Source organism: Pagrus major, chromosome 1 (genome assembly GCF_040436345.1).
Source record: "Pagrus major chromosome 1, Pma_NU_1.0".
In the NCBI taxonomy this organism is placed as follows: Eukaryota; Metazoa; Chordata; class Actinopteri; order Spariformes; family Sparidae; genus Pagrus; species Pagrus major.
Window position 1 is genome coordinate 3,036,945 of NC_133215.1, and position 25,015 is coordinate 3,061,959.

Here is a 25,015-nt window from a genome sequence, read left to right on the forward strand (position 1 = left end):
GTTTAACCTGTGCTCACTTTAAATGACTGTAGATTTACACAACGGATCAACAATATTGGATTTTGGCCTTTTAGGCGACGCTGATATATGCACATATTTTCCCACCTGACTGCAGAGAACATCAAGTCTCTGTTAACGAGTAATTAACTCATTATTGTGTCTGCTCCTGACGTGACGGCTGCTTGGCAGATGCAGCAGAGCAGTCCAGAGACATTGATGACACTCTGTCACATTGTAGGAGAGACACTAATAATACATGTCATTTATTAATCACTGGCCATTAATAAAACACTCGTTAATGGGGCACCACCTCCGCTGTTTTATCCATTTGAATAATCCCGATGAAATTAATCACATTCCAGGTTAATTTGTATCAATTCTAATCAATTTCAGATCAATTCATTCAATCTCATAAGTGAAGTAGTGACTTCTACACAGTTTCCATCGGTTCTCCACATTAAAAACAAACCTGCACAGACGACGACATACGGTTAAATATGTTTATTAACTAGATAATTCAGGGTAAATGAATGAAATGGCGATTTAAAGGAACAACAACAGGTAAGTGGAAATGTGGACCCGGTAAAGTAATGCGGGTATATGAACATGTGCAGGTGGTGAGATCACGGGTTAGTTGGGTGACAGCATTTAAATATGACCAGAGTCATTTTAATAGGAACAAAAGTGACTGAATCTCTGTTCAGCTAAAAGCTGCAATTAAGTTCACTTCCTCTTAATTAAAGCAGAACTTGGTTCTGGTAGAAACTTAATGTAAGTTGAAGTACTTAAGAGATGAATCAATACAGCCATAAATATAAAAGTGAGAAAAATGAACACGTGAGCACTTTGTGCAGAGATCGCTGTCTTGAAGCGAGTCTCAAAGTAAAGAGCGGAAACATTAAAGAAGAGAAGAGTTTGGAGAGAGAAGAGAGTTAAAGTTTGGAGCGAGCAGAGAAGTGATGTCTCTGTTTTGTAGTCTCGAGTGGCGGCGGGCCTGGGGGCAGGGCGGCCGCTGTTTGTCTCAGAGGAGATAACAAGTGGGAAACTTCACAGGAACGGACTCAAACTAAACTAGAGTTTGAAACGTTGCTAAACCGCTTCACCTTCCCCAGAATGTCACCACGGCTTCATATGTGGACTTTGTCCAACACCAAATCATATGTCATTATTAAAACCACTTTAACATCCACAAAGGAATTAAAACTGGATCAGAACATCTAAACACACTTGATTATACAGTAGAAGTCACCACTCATATTTCTTTTAGTTCCAGCTTGATACTTGTTAAACAGGGCACATCAGAGACATTCACTGGTAATAATCCAAACGTATTAACGAGATGATTGAACAGTTTGTCCCGATCACACCAGGACTCACCACAGGGCGTTTTTACACATTACATTCATCTCACTCAATCTTAATCGTAGGGAAGTGTAAGAAAAATCAGTTTTAATAACTTTTCTGCCTGTTTAATAATCTGTTAAAATTCAGAAGATGAGGTTCTGGTTTAATAGCTGTTCAGAACCGTGTTGAAATCTGGAGAAGTGTAGAGAACTTCACAGTGGAGTGCAAAAGATAAGAACAAGACAACTATAAATTATTAAGCTGTCAACCAAGATTACTCCAAGAAGGTGGGCGTCACCAGACCTTCACTGTGGGAATGTGTGTGTGTGTTTTAATTAGATCAGCAGAGAACAATTGTCAGCACTTTGTTAATCTAACACAACTGCAAAGACATGAAACTATAACACAAGATTGTCTGTTCCTCCTGATGTCTGGAGAGTGGATTCATTTGATGATGAACCTCGATGGACCTGAAGGAAAGGAGTGTTTCTGTCTTGAGGGGGAAAGAGGACAAATGGTGTGTAGAGCTGTAAATAAGGACAGATGGTCTCCTGGGAATCATCTATTCCACGGTTTTATTGTAAAGACAACAACGTCCTCCCTGCCAGGTGAAGAGGAGAGCTCATATCTGTAGAGGAGTGTTTGCCTTTCAGAAGACAAAGCCTCAATTAAAAGCAGAGGCGAGGGACATGTGTCCCTACAACATCCAGAGGAAACAGGGACGATGCTGGACTGGACAGTGGAGCTGATCTCAGAGCAGTTCACACTGCAGCACTGACATCATCTCCACGTGTTGTGATTGGTCCGTCAGTCGCTGCTGGATGAAGCTCTCCTCTCCGCCCAGTCAGAGCCTCTCCACCCACCAGCTGATGGAGCTGCTTCAACCTCTCTGGATCATCAGGACACAGCTGATCCTCTCAACACCTCCACCTTTCTCATCACTCACTCTGACAGACACCACCACCTGATGAGAGAAGCAGAGAGACAGCAGAAGTGATACATGAGTGTCTACAGAGACTCCCTCCATCAGCTGTCAGTCAGTGATATAAAGACCAGCAGGACTTCAGTCCTGTTCAGACCACAAGTGGAGCGGCTGTGTAGCGTAGCCAGCTTCCTTTCAGCTCATGTTAACGTGTTGGAGTGAAGCTCACAGACCTGCAGACACATCAAGTGTGTTTACTCTGCAGGTTTCACTCAAGCACACAGTGAAATAAACTGCTCAGAGTCCCTGAACGCATCATCGCTGCAGAAACACTCTGATGATGATTCACTGCTGTTAAAAACCAGAGTCTCAGTCACACCTGAACATTTCATCTGCTTTAAATATTACAAACATGTAAATATGGAGTCTGTTGTAAAAACATCTGGATAAAACTAAAGACAGACGGACAGATAAATATTTGATGTTAAAGCTCCTACATGTTCACACAGAGACTGAACAGTCAACACCAGCTGTGGTTACTGGACTTCAGCAGAGGTTCTGGTCTGAGAGGAGACCACATGGTTACTAAATGTAACCACGGTTCTCTGAAATAAGAGTCAGTGATGTGCAGGCTTCAGTCAGAGCGATCTGTACGGTGGCCCTGAAGGTCAAAACACAACCACACTTCAGATTATGGAAAAGGTGGGACGGCGTTCTTGTTTGTTATTGGACAGAACCAGAGTCTCTGGTGACAGTTTGATGTTTTGTGGGATGTTGTTGTGTTTTGACCTTCAGGGCCACCGTAGACCTGAGAGCTGTGACGAAGATGGACTGATCAGTTGTTCAGTGTTGAAATGAGAGAACAGAGATTTGATGCTACAACAGTTTGATGGATGAGGACACTGTCTCTACACATCCTGTGATGCTGTCAGCTGTGATCCAGCTTTACTTCCTGTACACATGAACACAACAACAACAGTCGTCTTCACTTCAACTCAAACACACGATCACAACAAGCTTCTGGCTCCTCTGATTGGCTGACTGTTCCCCCTCTATCTCTTTCTGTCCAATCCTGAAGCCTGTCACCGTTCTCCTCTCACAGCTTCACTGAGGAAAGCAGGAAATGCTGGATCTTTACTCTGATACTGACTGTGTTTATTACAATACTGCTGAAACCAGCATGGACTGACTCCAACTCTCTACTGACCTCAGAGTCTCCAGTCGACAGTTTGGACTCTCCACAAGTTCAGACAGCAGCTTCACGTCTGAATCCTGCAGCTCGTTGTCACTCAGGTCCAGCTGTCTCAGATGGGAGGGGTTGGACTTCAGAGCTGAGGCCAGAGAAGCACAGCTGATCTCTGACAAACTGCAGCTCTCCAATCTGAATAAAGAATAAATGATGAAACTTCACAATTTAAATATTCAGTCAGTATAAACGTCACAAAGCTTCATTAAAATGTTGTAAAAAGATGATTCTGAATATATTTGTTATTGTCTGATAGTTAAAATAGAGATTATTTAACTTTTCATTGTAGTATGTATTTTTCTCATCACTTTAAAAAACATTTTAAAAAACATGATTTGTAATCTGAGATGAAAATCAATAGTTGAGGATGTTCAGAGTGAATTATTCATGTTGTTATATGAAGGTTTTAAATGTGCAGCTCAACATTGCTCTGCCACAGTCAATGGACTAAACCACAGAAGAAGAAAACAGACTTCAGCATTAAGATACTCAGTGTGGATCAGTATAATATCAGCTGATGTCTGCAGTTTAGTGTCAACACAACTTTCACATCATATTAATCTGAGCACAGAAGTAAAAGATGGTGTCTGACCTCAGAGTCTCCAGTCGACAGTTTGGACTCTCCAGTCCAGCAGAGAGAAGCTTCACTCCTGAATCCTGCAGCTCGTTGTCACTCAGCTCCAGCTGTCTCAGATGGGAGGGGTTGGACTTCAGAGCTGAGGCCAGAGAAGCACAGCTGATCTCTGACAAACTGCAGCTCCTCAATCTGAATAAAGAATAAATGATGTCAGTTTAAAAGACTTTAATGTTCCTGCTTGAAATCATTCAGTGTTTAATAATCTGTTCAGAGCTGAAGAAGGTTCAGGATGTAGACGTTTAGAAAATGAAGCTCCAAACACCTGAACCCAACAGGATGCAGGTTCAACACTGTCAAACACACAAAGTGAAACAGAGCTCTCATTAATATTAATGACAACGTGCTGCTGCTTCAATAAAGACGTAGTGATGTCACCTCTTAAACTCTGCAGCTCCACCAGAGGCTCCATCTGTACAAACTCATGTTGTGCAGCCAAATAAAAACCCACAGAAACTGATGGAACATTTGATTCTGCTATTTAAAGCTCCTGTTATTAAGATAGTTGAATTTTCAGTCTCGTTCCAACTCGTCAAATACTGACGCTTTGGGATTGTAGGTCGGGTCGGCCGCCGTCCCAAAGCGTCAGTATTTGACGGGTCGGGAACGAGACTCAAAGATCAACTCTCTCAGCAACAGGAGCTTTCAGATAAAAGTCATCCTGAGCTGAAGTGTTTCAGTCAGTACAGACGTCACATATCATCAGAAAGGTTTGGAACAAACACACGTTTGTTGTTGTCTGACAGAAGAAAACACAACGTTTGTGTTTTTACTTTCAGAAGCAAGAAGGAAAAGTGCAAATCAATGATGAAGAGGTTGATGGAGAATAAAACAGTGCTGAATGTTTGATGTTATATTAGATATGTTTTAAATATGAAGCAGAACAAGATGCTCAGTGTGAATCAGGACAGAATCTATGTGGTCAAATCCCCTTCAGAGCTGATGACATGAAAACTAAGATTTAAACAGTTTGAATAATGTTTTCAAAGTATTAACCGGTTTAAAGTAAATATTCAAATGGATTTAAACATGTGAGAACAACAACAGTATGTGTGAGATAATTGTGTCGCACTTATAATTCATCAGCAGTGTAATATTTTCATGTTATTAAAGTTTGTCTTCAGAGTTTCACACATTCAACACGTGCAGTGTGTTGAATCAGAGATTACATCACACTCATGTGTCTTTTGTCCAACGTGACTTCAACATCATCCAACCTCCTTTTTTCAAAGATTCAACACTTTCTTTTCAGAGGTTTAAATCTCTGCGGGGGGCCACACCTTTCTGATGTCAGATTAGGGGGTCTGTGTCCAACAACTTCTGTCACTTTACAAAAGTGACAAACAAACATTAACACCTTCCTCACTCTGTGATTGGTGAGCTGAGTGCAGGTGAGACAGAGCCCAGGTTTCAACTTCTCTCTCAGCTCTTTTTCATTTGTTACACAACTATTTCTGTCACTTTGAAATATGAACTGAGTGAAACACTACCAATGTCTTCCAGGAGAGAACATGTGAGAAGTTACCTCCATATTTAACCCATTGTTGAGCCTCCAGCAGCTCTTGGCTCCACCTTTGGCTGTCTGAAACAGCTATGAACACGTTTAGCTTCACTGATGCACTGATCCCACGCTAAAAGGTGGAGCTAACACACTGCAGACCACTGATTGGTCAGTGGGAACAGCCAGAGTCGTCTCGTCCTCCACGCTCTGAAGTAACATTTCACTTTCTGCCTTTCAGCAGTCTTCTGTCTCGCTGCCTGCAGCCTTTCTCAAGTAAAGCGAGTTTCCTTGTTGAGATAAACAACCACACGTGTGCTGTGTGTGGAGAGTGTGTGGTCGAGCAAGAGAGAGAGAGAGAGAGAGAGCAAAACATGTAAATTAATGACATTTTATAGATACACAGAAACACATGAACTGACCTCAGAGTCTCCAGTCGACAGTTTGGACTCTCCAGTCCAGCAGAGAGAAGCTTCACTCCTGAATCCTGCAGCTCGTTCTCACTCAGGTCCAGTTCTCTCAGATGGGAGGGGTTGGACTTCAGAGCTGAGGCCAGAGAAGCACAGCTGATCTCTGACAAACTGCAGCTCCACAATCTGAATAAAGAATAAATGATGAAACTTCACAATTTAAATATTCAGTCAGTATAAACGTCACAAAGCTTCATTAAAATGTTGTAAAAAGACGATTCTGAATATATTTGTTATTGTCTGATAGTTAAAATAGAGATTATTTAACTTTTCATTGTAGTATGTATTTTTCTCATCACTTTAAAAAACATTTTAAAAACATGATTTGTAATCTGAGATGAAAATCAATAGTTGAGGATGTTCAGAGTGAATTATTCATGTTGTTATATGAAGGTTTTAAATGTGCAGCTCAACATTGCTCTGCCACAGTCAATGGACTAAACCACAGAAGAAGAAAACAGACTTCAGCATTAAGATACTCAGTGTGGATCAGTATAATATCAGCTGATGTCTGCAGTTTAGTGTCAACACAACTTTCACATCATATTAATCTGAGCACAGAAGTAAAAAATGGTGTCTGACCTCAGAGTCTCCAGTCGACAGTTTGGACTCTCCAGTCCAGCACAGAGAAGCTTCACTCCTGAATCCTGCAGCTTGTTGTCACTCAGCTCCAGCTGTCTCAGATGGGAGGGGTTGGACTTCAGAGCTGAGGCCAGAGAAGCACAGCTGATCTCTGACAAACTGCAGCTCCTCAATCTGAATAAAGAATAAATGATGTCAGTTTAAAAGACTTTATGTTCCTGCTTGAAATCATTCAGTGTTTAATAATCTGTTCAGAGCTGAAGAAGGTTCAGGATGTAGACGTTTAGAAAATGAAGCTCCAAACACCTGAACCCAACAGGATGCAGGTTCAACACTGTCAAACACACAAAGTGAAACAGAGCTCTCATTAATATTAATGACAACGTGCTGCTGCTTCAATAAAGACGTAGTGATGTCACCTCTTAAACTCTGCAGCTCCACCAGAGGCTCCATCTGTACAAACTCATGTTGTGCAGCCAAATAAAAACCCACAGAAACTGATGGAACATTTGATTCTGCTATTTAAAGCTCCTGTTATTAAGATAGTTGAATTTTCAGTCTCGTTTCCGACGATTTTTCCTCGTCTGCAACCGGCCACAGTCGGCCGAGGGTCCTCCACAGTCAGCTTGCCATCAGCCGCCGCGTATCCCCTTCAGCTTGGAGCTGCACTACTGGGACTCTTGTGACTTGAGCTCTGCTACGGTGAGAACTCACCTGTTGTTTCTGCTCGGTCAAAGTGAACCGGCTTCAACTGTATCTGGCCGCCACGCTCCCCAGCTTCAACCAGGCCTGCAACGTGACGTTTGTCTTATTTCTCTGTGTTGTGCTCCCTGGTTGCCAGCTTGTGTGTGTGTGTGTCTGTGTGTGTGTGTGTGTGTGTGTGTGTGTGTGTGTGTGTGTGTGTGGGCCCACAACATAATGAAGTACCACTTAAAGGTCCTATAAGAGTTCTTCAGGTGTGTTTAATACTAATGAAGGTCTTTGGTGCTGAAGTTCATCAGCAGTGATCAATAGCAGAGCAAAGTTAAAGGAACATGTTTGTGTTTGAACAAAAGTCAATTGACAGTGAATAGTAACAAAACAAGGTTAAAGGAACATTGCACTGAATTCATTGGTTTGACTTGTTAAAGTTTCATTGTGAACAAGGTCAGTAGAAAACCACATGTTGGGTTTACTGTGATTCACTGTGGATGGTTACATTTATTTTTTATGGCTGTTATAATTTTTATTCTAAGTGAATTTATTGGGACACAGTTGTCCTGTGATTCGTTGTAGCAGGTTTCTACTTTAAACTCCTCAAAATGAAACACATGAACTGACCTCAGAACCTCCAGTCGACAGTTTGGACTCTCCAGTCCAGCACAGAGAAGCTTCACTCCTGAATCCTGCAGGTTGTAGTTGTTACTCAGGTCCAGTTCTGTCAGATGGGAGGGGTTGGACTTCAGAGCTGAGGCCACGACTTCACAGTGACTCTCTGAGAGTCGACAGTGAGTAAATCTGTGATTACAGATAAAAGAACATTAAAACAATAAAATGTGAGACTTTATTGTGAAAACAGATTCATACATGTTGCATCACAAAGCACAGGGGGTCAGTTGGTCGGCCTGAGCTGGTCAGTCATTGATCACAAGGTTTGTAGTTTGAAACTTGAGCTCCTTCTGCCCACGAGGCCCCAGACTTTCCCTGCCTGAGGAGATCAGAGGGGCTGAATCGCTGCCCCGTTTTATATCAGCCCCCAAAACACACTTGAATAAAGCTGCTTTTAACCCTGATGTGGATGTTTTTATCTTCATGTTTGATTTTGGTTTGTTTGATTCATTCTGTGCTCTTTATATTTATATTTGTAATTGTCGGGTAAAACTTGCTTTTTCTTGTGACTCTTTCGTTGTGTTGCTGTTTAATGTGTGTACAGCACTTTGTCACTGCTTTTAAAAGTCTTATATCAAGAAAATAAATCAATAAATGAACCTCCTGAGTGTCCTTGAGCAACATGAACCAAACTGATGTTCGGGACAAAGTGTCCAAATGACTGTAATGTAAACGTGTCAGATTTGAGCTGATTTATATTCATGAAGCTTCATGTAAATTCACTGTAGGTTGTAACTGCACTCGTATGTGTTTACCTCAGTTATGTGTTTGTGTGGATTTTGTTCTTTGATGCATTTTATTCTGTCGCTCCGTCTGCTTTTCACCTCCCATTAAATTAATTCAGCCTCTTCTACTGCATCAATAGTATAATTAGTGCTAAAGATTGAGTTATTATCATTTGATGGGTGATCATTTGTCTCAGGTGGAGTTCACCTGGCTGAAGGAAATGTTTTGGAAAGTAGACGACTACATGTCATTTCATCTCTGAGCTTGGTGACGATCATTGATTCAATCAGCAGGTTTCATACTTGTTGAGGAAAACATGTATCGTGTTGAGGTTTTATATAATGCATGTGTGTAAAGTGTTTGTCTTTAATACTGAAGGCTTCAGCTTTACCAGGATTTTTAATGTTCATCACATCTGGACTTACCGAGCCTTTCTACAGTTCCTCACAGCTGGAATCAGTCTCTGTTTTCCTGCGTCTGATGTGTTGTATTTATCTGTGTCCAACTCATCCAGAACCTCCTCTGACATCTGCAGCATGTAGGCCAGAGCTGAGCAGTGGATCACAGAGAGATACTTCTCTGATCTGTTCTCTGACTTCAGGAACTCTTGGATCTCCTGATGGACTGAGTGGTCGTTCATCTCCGTCAGACAGTGGAAGATGTTGATGCTTCTGTCAGGAGAGATCTCATCACTGTTCATCTTCTTCAGGTTGTTGATGGCTCTCTGGATGATTTCTGGCCTGTTGTCTGTCCGACCCAGCAGAGCTGCTAAGAGTCTCTGGTTGGACGTCAGAGAGAGGCCATGAAGGAAGCGGACAAACAGGTCCAGGTGACCATTCTTACTTCTGAGGGATTTCTCCATGGCTGTCTTCAGGAAGTCATCCAGGGTTGAGGGACTCTGTCCTCCCAGGAAGTCCTCCAGTACCTCTGTGTTCCTGTTGGTGTAACAGTGGAACATGTAGACTGCAGCCAGAAACTCCTGAACGCTCAGATGAACAAAGCAGTAGACTGTTTTCTGGAAGATCACACTCTCTCTTCTGAAGATCTCTGTACAAACTCCTGAGTACACCGAGGCCTCTGTGACATTAAGACCACACCGCTCCAGGTCTTCTTGGTAGAACATGATGTTTCCTGTCTTCAGATGTTCAAACGCCAGCCTCCCCAGCTTCAGAAGAACTTCCCTGTCAGCCTCCGTCAGCTCCTGTGGACTCGTCTCACGTCCCTCATCGTACTTCTGCTTCTTCCTCTTTGTCTGGACCAGCAGGAAGTGTGAGTACATGTCAGTCAGGGTCTTGGGCAGCTCTCCTCTCTGGTCTGTAGTCAACATGTGGTCCAGAACTGTAGCAGTGATCCAGCAGAAGACTGGGATCAGACACATGATGTGGAGGCTCCTGGAGGTCTTGATGTGTGAGATGACTCTGCTGGACAGATCTTCATCACTGACCCTCCTCCTGAAGTACTCGTCCTTCTGGGCGTCAGTGAAGCCTCGTACTTCTGTTACCCTGTCAACACATGAAGGAGGGATCTGATTGGCTGCTGCAGGTCGGGAAGTTATCCAGACGAGAGCCGAGGGAAGCAGCTTCCCCTCGATGAGGTTTGTCAGCAGCGCGCTGACTGATGACTCCTGTGTGACATCAGACACGACCTCATGGTTCTTGAAATCCAGTGACAGTCTGCTTTCATCCAGGCCGTCAAAGATGAACAGAAGTTTACAGACAGCGAGCTTCTCTGCTGTCACCTTCTGTAATGTTGGATGGAAAACATGGAGCAGCCTGAGAAGACTGTACTGCTGATCTCTGATCAGGTTCAGCTCCCTGAACGAGAGCACAACCAGCAGACTGACATCTTGGTTTTCGGAGCCCTCTGCCCAGTCCAGAGTGAACTTCAGCACTGAGAAGGTTTTTCCAACTCCAGCGACGCCGTTGGTCAGAACCACTCTGATGGGTCTCTGTTGGTCAGGTGAGGCTTTAAAGATGTCGCAGCACCTGATTGGAGTTTCACTGAAGGTCTTCTTCTTGGAAACTGTCTCCAGCTGCCTCACCTCATGTTGGGTATTAACCTCTTCACTCTGTCCCTCTGTGATGTAGAGCTCAGTGTAGATCTTGTTGAGGAGGGTTCCACTTCCTGTTTCATCACTTCCTGTTTCATCACTTCCTTCAGTCACACGTTCACATCTCCTCCTCAGACTGATCTTATGTTCATGGAAAACCTCCTGCAGACCAACATTCACTGAAAAAAGAGACAAAAGTGGGAGACAAAAAATACAATGTGACAATCAGCAGTCAATGGTCTTTTCATTACAAGTTAAAACCATCAGTATAAGAACATGTTTGTTGTTTTCTTTGTCTTTCTCTCCACCTTAACGTCGTGGAGAGGTTTGTGTGTCCCTGTGATCCTCGGAGCTCTGTTGTCGGGGGCATTAGCCCCTGGCAGGGTCTCGCAAAGCTAATCAGCCCCAGAGGAGGAGCCGGACTGAGAGTGATTCAAAGAGCCTTTATGAATCAGCCACAAAGGTGCTGCAGCACCTGAACCAGGAAAGAGACATCAGGGCACCTTTCTGGAGCTCAACCTGGGAGTGGAGGTCGCTGGTGAATATCTGGTGTCTGGCCTTTGACTACATGGAGACGCCACCCTGTGGGCTGACTACCAGCAGGGACGGGCATTGGGGTCGGGTGTGTGCCAGTCTCATGCAAAAGAAGGCAGGTGTGCTGATTCCTGGCATCCCAGACTGGTCCTCAGGACAGGGAGTGTCTCCTCTCATGGGGGAAGGAACAGGTGCTGGTGCCGGAGGTGGGGCGGTACCAACTAGATTTAGTTGGGCTCACCTCTATGCACAGCACTGTTTCTTGAACTCAACTCCTTTGCTTGAGGGACAACATCTCAGGTTGGCCCCTGTAAATGACCACCACCTGCACCTCAGCCCGTCCACTACACTCTGCTGCTGCTGACTGCTTGTTATTCCCTCACTACAAGGGAGGACCAGCTACTGCTCAACTAGATCCAGACTGTCTGATGTCCTGGATCCACAATAGTGACACAAACTCCCCAGTGACATCAGAACAGAAGAAACTCGACACAACTTCAGACTGAAAACTCTCCTGTTAGACTGAAAACTCTCCTGTTCAGACTGAAAACTCTCCTGTTCAGACTGAAACTCTCCTGTTCAGACTGAAAACTCTCCTGTTCAGACTGAAAACTCTCCTGTTCAGACTGAAAACTCTCCTGTTCAGACTGAAACTCTCCTGTTCAGACTGAAACTCTCCTGTTAGACTGAAAACTCTCCTGTTCAGACTGAAAACTCTCCTGTTCACACTGAAACTCTCCTGTTCAGACTGAAACTCTCCTGTTCAGACGGCACCTTGGTCCATAAAAACAATCTCTCTCTTGATCTCTTATTGCTTCTAGTTGTAGCTCTTGAACCATTTTAGCATAATTGATGAATGTGATCTACTCATGTTGTATCCACATGGTTCAGTCAGTTATTTTCAGTCTCTTTGGATAAAAACGCCGGCTAAATGAACGTATTGTAATGAAGCAGGTTACATTTTAAGCTGTTTAATGTGCTGACACTGAGCAGCTAATTAGCATCTGCTGCAGCCTGAAAATAGATGTTAGCAGTGCACTTTTCCTCACTGGATGTTTGTTCGGTGGCTTGTTCAACAAGTGGATCTGCAGGACGAGGTGTGTGTTTGTAAGTTAGAGGAGGAGGAGATGTTAGCAGGAAAGCTAATGTGGACTGTTGTTTAAAGTGCTGTTTTGTCTCAAGCTGCTGTCTGACACTTCTCCATCTCCATCTCTGCATACAGAGAACAAGCAGCTCTCTGATTGGTTAATGTGCGACATAACAAATGTATTAAAACAACAAGTAGTGTGTTCAGACATGAAGACATCAGCAGACAGATATATAGTCTCACTTTGTACAGTGCTGGTCAGACTGGCTGTCTGCAGTCCAGCTCCTGTTCTGGATCGTTTCCCACACTGGGGACAGGAGGAGTGTCCTGGTGAAGCAGACTGGTCCCGGTATGATGTGATGCGCTGTCTGAAGAACCTGACCAGAACCTGTCGCCAGCTGGTAGAGACTGGATCCTTCAGGACGTCCTGACAGGAAACACAGCAGGACGGCTGCTCCTCCACAGAAACATGCCTCCTCTTCTTCTCTCTGTGAAGACATTTCTTTAGGACTGAAACCAGTTGTTGATTGTTTCTAAAAATATCAAGATTTGGTCGACACTGTTGAAGCTCAGATCAGCTGACAGAGGACAGTAAAACTGTCTTTACTTTTCTGATGAATTCAGCTTCAGTCTGGAATAAAAATGGCTGCTTGTGTTATTTCAACTCTTCTGTTTAGTCAGTTTGAACCTGGAGTTAAAAGTGTTCTCAATAACTGAGGTCGACCACGATGACGTGACTTTAACTGTGACGTGACTTTAATTATGACATGACTTTAACTATGAGATTACTTTTAAAAAAAAAGTCTAATTACAAATTCATAGAGGGAGCAAACTCCTCCTGTCCATAAATAAGAAGTTTAACAATTTCTATTTGTCCTCTTTGATCAGATTACAGCTTTTTACGTGACTGACAGCACTAAGAGGACGATGGGACGAATGATCTCTCTGTCATGAGTCCCAAAAGGTTTGTTAAAGTTAGTTAGCAAATACATTGTTGTTGAAATATACAAACACAACATGAACAAAACACGTTAGTGAGAGAGGGAACTGAAAAAAGTCCCATAAATGAGTTAGTATCAGGTGTCTTACTTTGAGTCTGATGGTCCAGGTTCATTACTGAAGTTTGGAGGACGACCTTTGGACCGGTCACTCTTCATAGACAGACAGCTGGATACTGGAGACTCTGCTCTCTGTCTGTTGGACTGAACTCTGCAAACACCAACATGTTTGTGTTGATATCTCATGAATCTTTGAGAAATTCTCTGATGACAAAGTCATTTAAGAAGCTCTAAATACACAAACTACTGCTACTGTTGATGAAAAGGAGCTTTCAAAGTTTCTGTTTGTCCTCTTAGATCAGATTACAGCTTTTTAGGAGACTGACAGCTGCCACAGATAGTAAGAGGAACATGAGCTGTGAAAAGTCTGTTAGATTTAGGTAGAAAATACATTTTACATGAATTTTGAATATAAAAATACAAAATCAACAGAACAAAGCACGGCAGTGAGAGAGGGAACAGAACAAAGTCACATAAATGAGTCAGTATCAGGCGTCTTACTCTGAGTCTGATGGTCCAGGTTCATTACTGAAGACTGGAGGAGGATCTTTGGACCGGTCACTCTTCATAGACAGACAGCTGGATACTGGAGACTCTGCTCTGTCCTCCTCCTCCTTCACACAAACACTCATCTTCTGCTCTGAAGTCAGTCTGAGAGGTGAAACAGTAGCTGTGAGCTCAGGACACAAGAATCAGGAAACAAGTTTGTTCAAGAGTCGCACAAGACCGAGAGAGCAGGAAGTAACACACACTCTCTCTCCCCTTCACACACACATTATACAGTATAATAAAAGCAGCCAGAAGTCCACCTGGTCACTTTTCTTCACACCTGTGCTTGTTTTCTTGGGTTACTGTAGGTTTAAAGAGGATTATTCAGCCAATCAGGACTTTGTGTCCACAGATGAATCAAAGTGTTGAGTTCACTCCAACATTTCTTTCCTCCACAGTCCACAGGGAGAAAACTGACTCACAGTAAGTAAAGTCACAGTAAATAATCACAATGTGTTGTTAACACTCACCCTGCCTCAGACTCCAGCTGCTCTCCTTCTGCTCTTCGTCTTAAAATGGAGTCTGACTGAACACTTTCACTTTCACCCTGTGTGTGTGTGTGTGTGTGTGTGTCTGATAGCAGCCACACCCTCGTTATCTTGAATCTGCAGCTCTCTGAAGGAAAAACAACACACCTCAGTTAGAAATCACCCTCTGTCACAAACTCTGGAAATCCACAGAGGAAATTCAACAAATAGGCTTTTTTTTTTTACAGCAACATGTAGATATAAATGTACAGACAATACATACAGATGTGTTACTACCATACAACATCTGGGCCTGTGGCTGACTGACATTTTAATATTAATCAATGACCCAAACAGGTAAAACTCCTGCGTTCCTGAGTGAAAACAAAGAGGGTTTCTTTTATAAGAGCTGAAATCTAAAAGGTCAAAGACTAACTAAACCACCACAGCCACACAAACACTATCAACATGAAATAATAAACTCTATATTGATTAACTTATATTACACGTGTTGCAACTGCAGGGAAAGTGATTCTCCCTCTGGTGGTACATTTGAGTAGTGCAGGCTGTAGATTCTCTACTTCCTGTCAGATCCTCAGAAGAAGAAGTCAGACAGGAAGTGATGTTCAGTTGTTTATCAGTTCAAGGTTGGCCACATTGGATTCATGAAGCTAGACAATCCACTGGCGTCCCTTTGTGTACCTTCTTTTAGATGGCACCATCTGTACGTCTGACAATATACGAGTGCTTTATGTTCATATCAAGTGATTCTTTGATGACTTATGTCCTTTATTTTGCAAAGTATTTTCATTATTAGTCTATATTAGTCATAACACACACCAAGCATCTGTTTTTTATTAAAATGTAACATCCAGTGGTCACATTTACTTCTCTTCTCTCTTCAGATGCACTTTTAAAATATTGAATACATACATGCAGTTTCTATGCGAGTGTATGAAAATAAATTGTGAAACTGACTGCGATGCAAGAGGCGCCAGCTCAAATCTTGTCTAGGGCACCAAACTGGTCAGGGTTGGGTTTTTTTTTGTGTTTCTGGCTATTTGGACTTTTCCTGAAGTGAACACAGGTAAGTGAGTTTAATTATTATTTGATCCATTTTCAGTTGTCTCTTAATGACACCTGTTGACTGCTTGCTGTGGACAAACTTGATTTTCAGTAGGGAGCATTAACACCAGTGGCGGCTGGTGAAAAATATTCTAGGCTGGGCTGTGTGTGCCAGAAGCTTTCGGTGACTGTCCCAATGAACCAAAAGACACCATTGTTTTAGGGATAAACAGTAATTATTTGATGGCCCTTTAGAAATCAACAGTTTGACAGATAATGACAATGATATGAGATGTATATTAGTGAATACTCTTAATACAAAATTAAAGTTCTTGAGTGACATTTACAGGTGGATGATGATTAAAGTTCACTATACACAGAAAAACTGGTACAGGAACATAAAATGTACCAACTGAAGTGTGCAAACACTGATTTATGTGTGTGTGTGTGTGTGTGTGTGTGTGTGTGTGTGTGTGTGTGTGTGTGTGTGTGTGTGTGTGTGTGTGCCGACCTTGGTGATGTGGGATGTTGCTGCTGCATCATCAGGTTCAGCTGATGAGGTAACAGTGTAGTAGTGGACTCTCCCGTAAACGTGTTGAACCTCGCGCTGCCGCCACCTGTGGCTCCTCTCATCACGGCAGCTCCGTCACAGACCTGGGCGATTAGTTTCCCCCGTTGTCCCTCAGGAAGAGTAGTTTTCTGTCGGAGTGTAGCAGTAGGTCATGAGAAGCAGCAGAGAGCAGAGACCAATCAGAGGAGACAGGAACTGAGGAGAGCTGATTAATAGCAGGTGTGACTCCAGGAGTCACTCTCTCCAAATCCTTTGTGTGGCTGTGGCTGTTGACTCTCTGCTCTGGTAAGAGACTTTTGGGGTTTTTTAGAATTGTTTTATCAGGGTAGTATTTTAATTGTTAGGGTAATGTAGGGGTGCATTCATGCACCCTGAGGTATCTGTGTTTTAATGATTTTAATTGTGGGTCTATCATTTGTTTGTAGGACTAAACCTTAACTGTTTTAAAATACAGAGGTATGTAAAAAATCATCATTTAAACCTCATACTTTTATGTCCTACAAACTATATTAACAGTGTTTTCTTTTGCTTTTAGGCAAAGCACTGACTGCCGTTTATTTTAGTTTAGTATTTTATATTTTAGCCATATTGATTTTATTGTCTTTTGTTATTTTAAATTAGAGTTTGCTTAGTTTTAGGATTTTAACATTCTGTCCTCTTCTGTTTCTAGTGTTGCGGCTGGTGGGGTCCTCCATTCACCGGTGTGGTTGAGATGCTGGGAGTTCACTTTAGATGGTGATATGGTTTGTGGTTGCACATTTAATTAGTGTGGTGTCTTTATTTGATTGTGTTGGGTTTATATTTCTTTTTGATATTTAGTTTACTCCCAGTGTCCTAGGCAGTGGGTGGTTGGTCCCCCAGCCGTGATATGACTGTCTGTCTTCTTGTTCTTCATTGACTGTGTTATTTTAGAATTTGATTTATTGTAAATAAATGGCATGTTATGATTGACCCACACTGACCTCCTTAATTGAAGCCCCTGTGTGCTGAACAATCCTCAAGGTTACAGGAGGATGCTGTCTCATCGTGGCCTTGCAATGCCAGCTCACAAGCTCCACACAATTTCACACAACCAATGATCTTGGATAAAATATGTGTGTTCATGTCCACCTCTTCATTGTGTTTTCTCACCGCAGTCCTGTGTCCTTCATCCAGCTAGCAGCTATGCTAGTCCCGCCTAGCACGGCTAGCTTGACAGCGTTGTTCATGTGAACCTTCGAGCATTCATGTTTTTTAATCGGCTCTGACAAAAGTTTTAGGTCTCTAGCTCCTGTTACAGTCCATGTAGTATCTGTCCCCGGCATTTTAAGAAGTAAACACGGGAAGCAGAATACTGCATTTGCAAAGCTACATCCAGTTAGCCGAGCCTTCCTGTCGCACCGATTCAGAGAGAGGCTCCTCTGGGACACTTTACCTTTCTCATGCGTCTGCTGTGTTAAACTCAGACCGGGCTTCTCAGGTCCAAGTTCTTTAACACGAAGTTTCCCCCTAAAGTTCTCCTTTCGAAAGGGTTCAGCAAGAGACACTTTACAGAGTCTGTGGGCAGCTGAAGCCCTGTGTGCTCTTGTTCTTGTCGACTTGACGCCGCCATCTCGATTTCAGACGCTTGTTTCTGGTTGCTAGGATACTTAACGGCAGCGTCCCAAGCTTATCGAATGTGACGACGCTAATTGGCTAAATGACCCGTTGCTATGTGTGTTTTTGTCCCAGCAACAGTCTGCCATTGGCTGAGCCGCTGCAGCGCTACATGGAGTCTAACTGGTCCAATAACGTATTTATTTACATGTAGAAAATATTCTGAGCTGATCCAATAAATATAACGGACTGTAAGAAACACATCTGAACTCTTTGATGTTTGTTTTGTAATAAATACATGTTTTGAGCGGTCGGCTCGTTGTGACGTCACTGGCGAGTAGATGTCCCTGTTGTTCAGAGATTCAGCTGTTTTGTTTTATGATGTTTGTTTTGTTATTAGTCTGAGTGAATCTCACTTTTCTCTTGTGTTGGAGCATTTTTGTGTTGACTTCCTGTGTGTGTGTTTCCTGCCTCACGTTCAGATGGTGTAGTTCCCTGGTTGACCAGCAGGTGGCGCTGTGTGGCTGCAGTGATCAGAGCTCATTCACTGTCTGTGCAGATCAGTAGATGTCTGTCTGAAGCAGCTGGAGAGGTTGGATCAATACAGTGACACTGATCACATGTGTCACTTGAACTGAGCAACACATCTTTGCTTCAGCAGAAATGAGTAATGAAGCATCAGAGAGCAAAGTTACCTGCAAATCATTTAAGCTGCCCCAAGTTTCTCACTGTGTTTTTAAGAGAATGAAAAAGCTTTATTTGTCCATTTGTTGGCATTTATTGTTAAAGAGCCAGCGTCTTGTTATCGGAAAGTTGCTGGTTCAATTCCCCTGGTCTGTGCGCCGAAGTGTCCTTGGGCAAGCTGTTTCTCAGCCTCATCCAGCCGTCTGTCAGCTGAATATCAGCATCATGTGTTTGGAAGTTTCTTGACTGTGTTTTTCTTTTCCCTTCTTCTCGCATCTGTATACTGTCGCAATATACATGTCTTTTCACTTTTGTCGATGATGTCACATTTATTGTATTTGTCTGCACATGACGTGTTGCTTTATGTACTACAACGTGTCAGTGTAAAACTGATCAATAAATAAAGTGTTTTCTTTCATTTATAAAGCATCATACCACAGTTACAATGTTTATTTGTCCCTCTAGAAAGATCTTTCTATATTTGTTCATGTTCCTGAGAGATCCAGAACTAAAAGTCACTAATCTACCTGGTATATATACTCCAGCCTCACAGACATTCATTGCCACATTGTCCTTAGCAGCTATGCAAGACTCTCCAGCACTCTTCAGACTGATAACCTGTTGCTGAGCCTGCCTGCTGCCTTCCGTCCCCGGCTCTCAGATCTTCTGCTGCTCCCCATGGATCTATTATTAACTGTTATTATTATTATAATAACTGTTATTATTATTAACTGTTATTATTATTATTATTATTATTATTATTATTATTAATAATTATTATTATTAACTTATTATTAACTTATTATAGATCCATGCTGCTCCCTCACCGGCTGCTGTCAGCTACACAATTCAAAACTTCCGGGTTGCAGGGGAGCATGCGCAGTATGCATGTGGCGCTGCTGATAGACTTCCGGCCACACATTCACCGAATTCCATCTCAAAGTTTCCCAATTTAAAATGTTCGCGTTTATCTGCGAAATGTTGGTCCTTATAAAAGAAATCTGAAGATGGCTTGTTAATAAGTAGACATCACTCTTTAATTCGGCAGACGTGCAAATACACAGTGTGTGACTTGAATGTGACGTTTTTGATTTGGTTCACAGTTATCACCACGGTCCCTCTCTGGTGGTGGTAGACTATTATTGCGTGAGTATTTCAGCCATTAGCACATTTATTTGTGACGAACATTAAAAATGAAAATGTTTTTGTTTTGTCTGGGTAATGGGCGTGGGACCCTTGTACGCATGCGCACCTTCTCAAAACACGATGACGTGTGTCTGTGTGTAAACAGCCGTTGAGACATTTAAACAGTCAGCTGTCAGAAAAGACACCGAGTCAACACATCGCCGGTAAGAAACATGTCCTTTAAAACGACATATCATCGTCTTTTCTCTTAAATACACCGGCAGACATTTTCTACCCGCCTTCTCCTGTATTAAAACGAGGTATTCGGAGTGAAAACTGCGAAATGGCCGCAGGGTTTTGCAGTCGCTGTTAGCTGGTTAGCCGAGCAGCTGCTAGCCGGGCCGAGATGAGACTCCTGTAGCTGAACGTGACTGTAGAAATCTGTTGTTTTTACACTGAGATTCACAGTTTGGGGCATAAAGTGAAGCTTTAGTTCATCCACAGACTCTACAGGAAGACAGATAATACGAATATGAACTGACTGTGGTGGTTTTGTGCTTCATGATGGCGTAGAAATAGAAATAATTCAGTCTGACACTCGTGTTTTGATAAAGTAAAGGAACAATAAGACTTGTGTTGTTCATATGAGTTTTATCAGCTCTGATGCAAGGTTAATTATTGATACCTGCAAATGTGTCCTGAAGAGAATAACTGTCACGTGTGGCTGTTCAGGGTTTGTTGGATTAATACACAGATAGACATAAACAATGAGGGTCAATGTGACAAAAAATAGTGTATTTTTAGTGGGTAACTTACAGGTTTTTGACAGTTAAGGTGCTTGTGTAACTGAGCAGAAGGTCAGATTACACTTGTAAGTAACCAAACCGTCGCTATAATAGCAGGAAAAGATATTAGTAAGAAATATATTCTGCAAAAAGCAGGAAAATTAAATCAAAGTACTCCCATATTGGTGAAAATGTGCACTTGGCTGCAGAGACTTCAAAATCATTAACAGCGCTTCTTCTATCTATTTCCTTACAGTCTTACCCAATATTTAGCTATAAAAAACCCCTGAAACAGTGACCACAGAGCGACTGCAGCAAGAAGTGTGAACCAAATCAAAATACTTATATTTTGATTTAAAAAACAAACGATTTTATAAGCTTTTCCTCATCACTTCTATCTTCAAAGTGCCTGTACACCTGTCGTGAAGCTCCGGATGAAATCAATGACGTCACAATCACAAAACTATAAAAGTGTCCATGAACATTTTTAGAGAAATTACAAACATATGTATTACTGAACATATGTGTTTAAGCTCCAGTATCCGATGTACATCAACATCATAACACCAAAAGAATGGATTCGTATATCAAGCAGAGCAGCTGTAACACGTTCAGTGTTCAAAGTTAAAGGAACAGTTCATCTAAAAATGAAAACTCAGTCTTCATCTCCTCCTGATGATATAAAGTCAGGCTCAGCCATCATCTCCTCCTGATGATATAAAGTCAGGTGAAGTCTCGTCGTCCACAGAACATTTCTGGAGCTTCACAGTAAAACAGAGTTGCAGCGTTCTGCTGAACACCTGAAGCAGCTGGAGACTTGATTTTCCTTTATCGGACCAAAGATCGACAGTTTGTTTCACATTATGTTTCGTATGATAATGTCTTGTGTCTTTGCTCTGAATCCTTCTGTTTCCCAGGCTGTTTCAACCTGTTGGACTCTTGAGTTATTATGCAGCATGACTTCACGAGGACCTCGCCCGTGTTTCTCCTCTATGGAAGACGACCCTCCCTGATTTCCACCTGCGACAGACCCCCTCAGAACTTTGCGGAAACGCTGCCGCCAGAGATGAGCGTGAAGATCTTCAGCGAGCTGGACGCAGAGAGTCTGTGCAGCGCCTCGCGGACCTGCAAGCTGTGGCATCACATCATCGAAGAGAGCGAGCAGCTGTGGAGGAGGCAGTGTCTGCCGGTCAGAGCCGTCTGTCAGAGGGAGGTGGACAGCGACAGGAGAGACGGCCTGTCCTGGAAGGTGGGTCAACACATCAGCAGGAAAACAGAAGAAAAGAGTGGAGCTGTTGGTGCTGGGCAGGATATATGATATATATCATAACAGTGATATTAGACTATATACTGTCTTAGATTCTAGATATCATCATATCACGCTACGTCATAAACGTTGTCTTTTCCTGGTTTTAAAGGCTGCGTACAGTAAAATGATGTCATTCTCCAGGACTTGCCTTTACTCACTCGTCATTATGTCCACATCACTGATAACTATAGTGAAAGTACCGACAGTCATCTCAACAATATCGTTGCAACATCGATATCGAAGTAGGTTTATCTGATCAGAAATACTGTGATGTTTGATTTTGTCGTCCGGTCCCGACATGAATGAAGTGCTTCTGAGGAGATTTGAAAAATATCAAGGTCTCTATTGTAAGGAAAGTTTATTTGTACAGCACAATTCAGTCACAAGGCAACTCAAAGTGCTTTACAGGGGCATAAAAATTACATTAAAAGAAATTAAAAATTGCATTCAAAATACACTAAACATTGTTTATCACCAAATGGCCTAAAAATATGGTGAAAGTGAGAAAATAAGGCAGTCTTGAAGTAGAATGACACTCAGTACAGTGCATATAAATACAAATACAAAGCGTTTATTGTATATTCACAGTTCAACAAACAAGTTCTCCTGAACAATGAGATTCTTCCTTTGCTTTCAACACTTATCGTTCAGAAGTTAAGAATATTAAAAGGTACAAAAATACAAGAAACATTAAGATCATAAGATGAAAATATATACAGATGATGTACAATGTGCAATAAATACAGTATCAGTGTAATATATTTTGTGCAAATACCTGCACCAAGGCCCAGCAGTCCCCTTTAATTCAGGGTAGGAGCCTGTGAAACTGCTTCACCATGATTTAAACTCACCAGATCTGCATCAAACTGTACTCACTCATAGATACCAGCCACCTAAATACGCCTGATTTTCCTGAGAAATTAACGAGAATGTCGTCCAAACTCACAACGTTAAAGAAAGTGTATAAAAAAAATTCCTGGATCCGTCTCTTTATCTGGATCCACACCAGGTTAATGTGGTCTATTCTGGGCCGAGACACATCCTCCATCCAAGTTCTGTAGAAATCTGTTCAGAAGTATTTGTGACAAACCAACAACCAACAGACACGGGTGGAGACAGAACCTCCAATCTTCCAACGACCCGTCATCAACAGCTGGACTGTGACAGGAATAACGTTTGACTTAAAAACTATAGTTGAAGGTACTTGGTCGTCACAGAGAGACAGAATACGTGATAGTGCTGTTCACAGGTGATGTCACACTGTCAGGTGACCTGTCGAGGACGTCGACCTGCGTGAACACACTGAAGCTTCAGATGAGCTCAGAGGCGATTAAGAGATTTCAGAGGTTAAAGGTCTGAGGTGTCAGACGGGACGTGTAGCGGCTGTTTTAAGAGCTTTAAGGTTGTTGTGTTTGCTGCGTGCAGGTCACACTGGTGAGGAACTACACTCGCAGCTGTTTGAAGAGAGACTGGCTGAGAGGACGTTACAGCCACGTGAGGTCGGCGGAGGAGCTGATCGGCAGGAAGATGACGCCGCTGGACGCCGAGACGTGGGGAGAGATCCTGCAGGCCGAGCTGGACAGATGACCGACGGCAACGTCTGCTGCCACATACAGGATTTTATTTAAAGCACCTCGAGCACCTCAGAGTGTCTTGATTTTTAAACTCTAATATATCTTTTATAATTGTGTGTTTTGTACCAATACACACAAACAATTGTACATATTTTTTCTTTTTGTATTACTTTTTTTTAAGAAAAAAAAGCACCATGGAGAAACAAAAAGGAAACAAGTGACATATTAACATTAATGGTTAAAATGAATCGTGATGTAAATATGGCTGAGATGCAATAAACACATCGTGTTGAAGAGTGTAAGTGAGTCTTTGTTTCCACAGAATTATGGATGAATATTTAGTGATGGTGGAGAATTAAATTACATTCATGACTGTAGTGCTCAAAGGTCATACGGGAGTAAAAGTGGTAAAATATTACTTTGGTAAGTCTCCCATGTGAATAGTAGTTGAGTAAAAGACTTAAAGTATCTGATATTAAATGTATTTAAGTCTCAGAAGTTGTTTTCTAGCAATAAATGTTTTTAAAGTAAAAGTAAATTATACATGAATTTATATTTAAAATGGTCGACTGATTATCAGATCTGATTCTTTTACTGATGATCAGAATCAGTTTTTTTTTTTATCCTATCGCAGATGAAAATAAATTAACTTAAAGGAGCATTATGTATTTTTGGAGAAAAAATTCAAACTCAGAATTTTAATATTTACAATATTAATGAGGTAATAATACAAACTTTATTTCATAAGTGAATAAACAAGCTGTTCTCAGAGGAAAATAAGGTCCCAGAACACTCTTTGAAGCTAGAAAGGTGGCAGGGTCCGCCACCTTTAAACAAAGCAAAACATGATGAAATTGTGTTGTCGGTTTCTTTATTCAGTTTACTACAGAGTGCTCTTTTAAAAATGTTATTTTATTCATTATCGGTGCTGCAACAAATGTTTATAAAACATCAGAAGATATTAAAACAGGCCTTCAGATGAGTTTCCAACAGTCTGAACCCCAAAGAGATTTAATTTACTACAAAATAAGACGAGGAAAAATCACCAAATTCTCACATTTGATAACCTGAGTTAGAAATATGTCACGGATTGAGTTTTCATGGACTTAAAGGAGCAGTCTGTAGTTTTGTTGAAGAAATGTTAATGAGCCGACAAAGATCTTCATTGGCTGATTTTTTTTCTGCCTAAACAAACTAAATAAACAATAACTGACTGGAAACATTTGTGTTATTACCTCATTAATATTGTAAATATTAAAGTTCTGAGTTTGAATTTCTTCTCCAAAAACTACATACTGCTCCTTTAAAAATGTTATTTTATTCGTTATCAGTGATTCAACAAAATGTTCGTTTTTCTCATTATCATCCTTGTGCTTTATTTTTAGGTAATTGACTGTTTGATCTATAAAAAACAGTCTAAAACCCAAAGATATTTAATTTACTATAGATTCTCACGTTTGATAACCTGCCTGAATAATGACTTATCACTGATTGATTTCTCGTGGACTTAATAAATGATTTAAAATGATAATTACAAGACGTTTAGTGGATTAAAGCTGATTGTCAGACTGTTAATTGTTTCCTATTTGAATCATCAGTCAGCTGTTTCTGTCTTTTATATGCAGAAGAGGAAACAAACTCTGGTCTAACGTCTTTTCTTTGTCATATAAAATACTCAAATTAATATATTTGAGATTTGGACTCTTGGTTGAACAAAACACAACATTAAAAACAGGCCTTTGGTTATTAAAATGGCTTTTATTTTGAAAGTCGTCACCGGAAGCCCCGCGCG

At 41.7% G+C, this 25,015-nt stretch overlaps 2 protein-coding genes across 2 annotated transcripts; one reads left to right on the plus strand and one right to left on the minus strand.

Moving 5' to 3' along the window:
- Positions 1-486: 486 nt before the first annotated feature.
- LOC141016182 (NACHT, LRR and PYD domains-containing protein 3-like) lies at positions 487-16,298 on the minus strand. Its single transcript, XM_073490451.1, has 11 exons — positions 16,112-16,298; positions 14,021-14,170; positions 13,551-13,670; positions 12,705-12,949; positions 9,216-11,019; positions 8,017-8,193; positions 6,697-6,870; positions 6,067-6,240; positions 4,105-4,278; positions 3,474-3,647; positions 487-2,308 (listed from the first exon to the last, which is right to left on the minus strand). Exons 1-11 carry the CDS (start codon positions 16,231-16,233, stop codon positions 2,287-2,289), a joined length of 3,336 nt encoding a protein of 1,111 aa, XP_073346552.1. The 5' UTR covers positions 16,234-16,298; the 3' UTR covers positions 487-2,286.
- Positions 16,299-19,701: 3,403 nt separating this feature from the next.
- On the plus strand, positions 19,702-23,517 carry fbxo48 (F-box protein 48). Its single transcript, XM_073492139.1, has 3 exons — positions 19,702-19,779; positions 21,258-21,589; positions 23,075-23,517. The coding sequence occupies exons 2-3, from the start codon at positions 21,290-21,292 to the stop codon at positions 23,234-23,236; spliced, it is 462 nt and encodes a 153-aa protein (XP_073348240.1). The 5' UTR covers positions 19,702-19,779; positions 21,258-21,289; the 3' UTR covers positions 23,237-23,517.
- Positions 23,518-25,015: the final 1,498 nt, after the last annotated feature.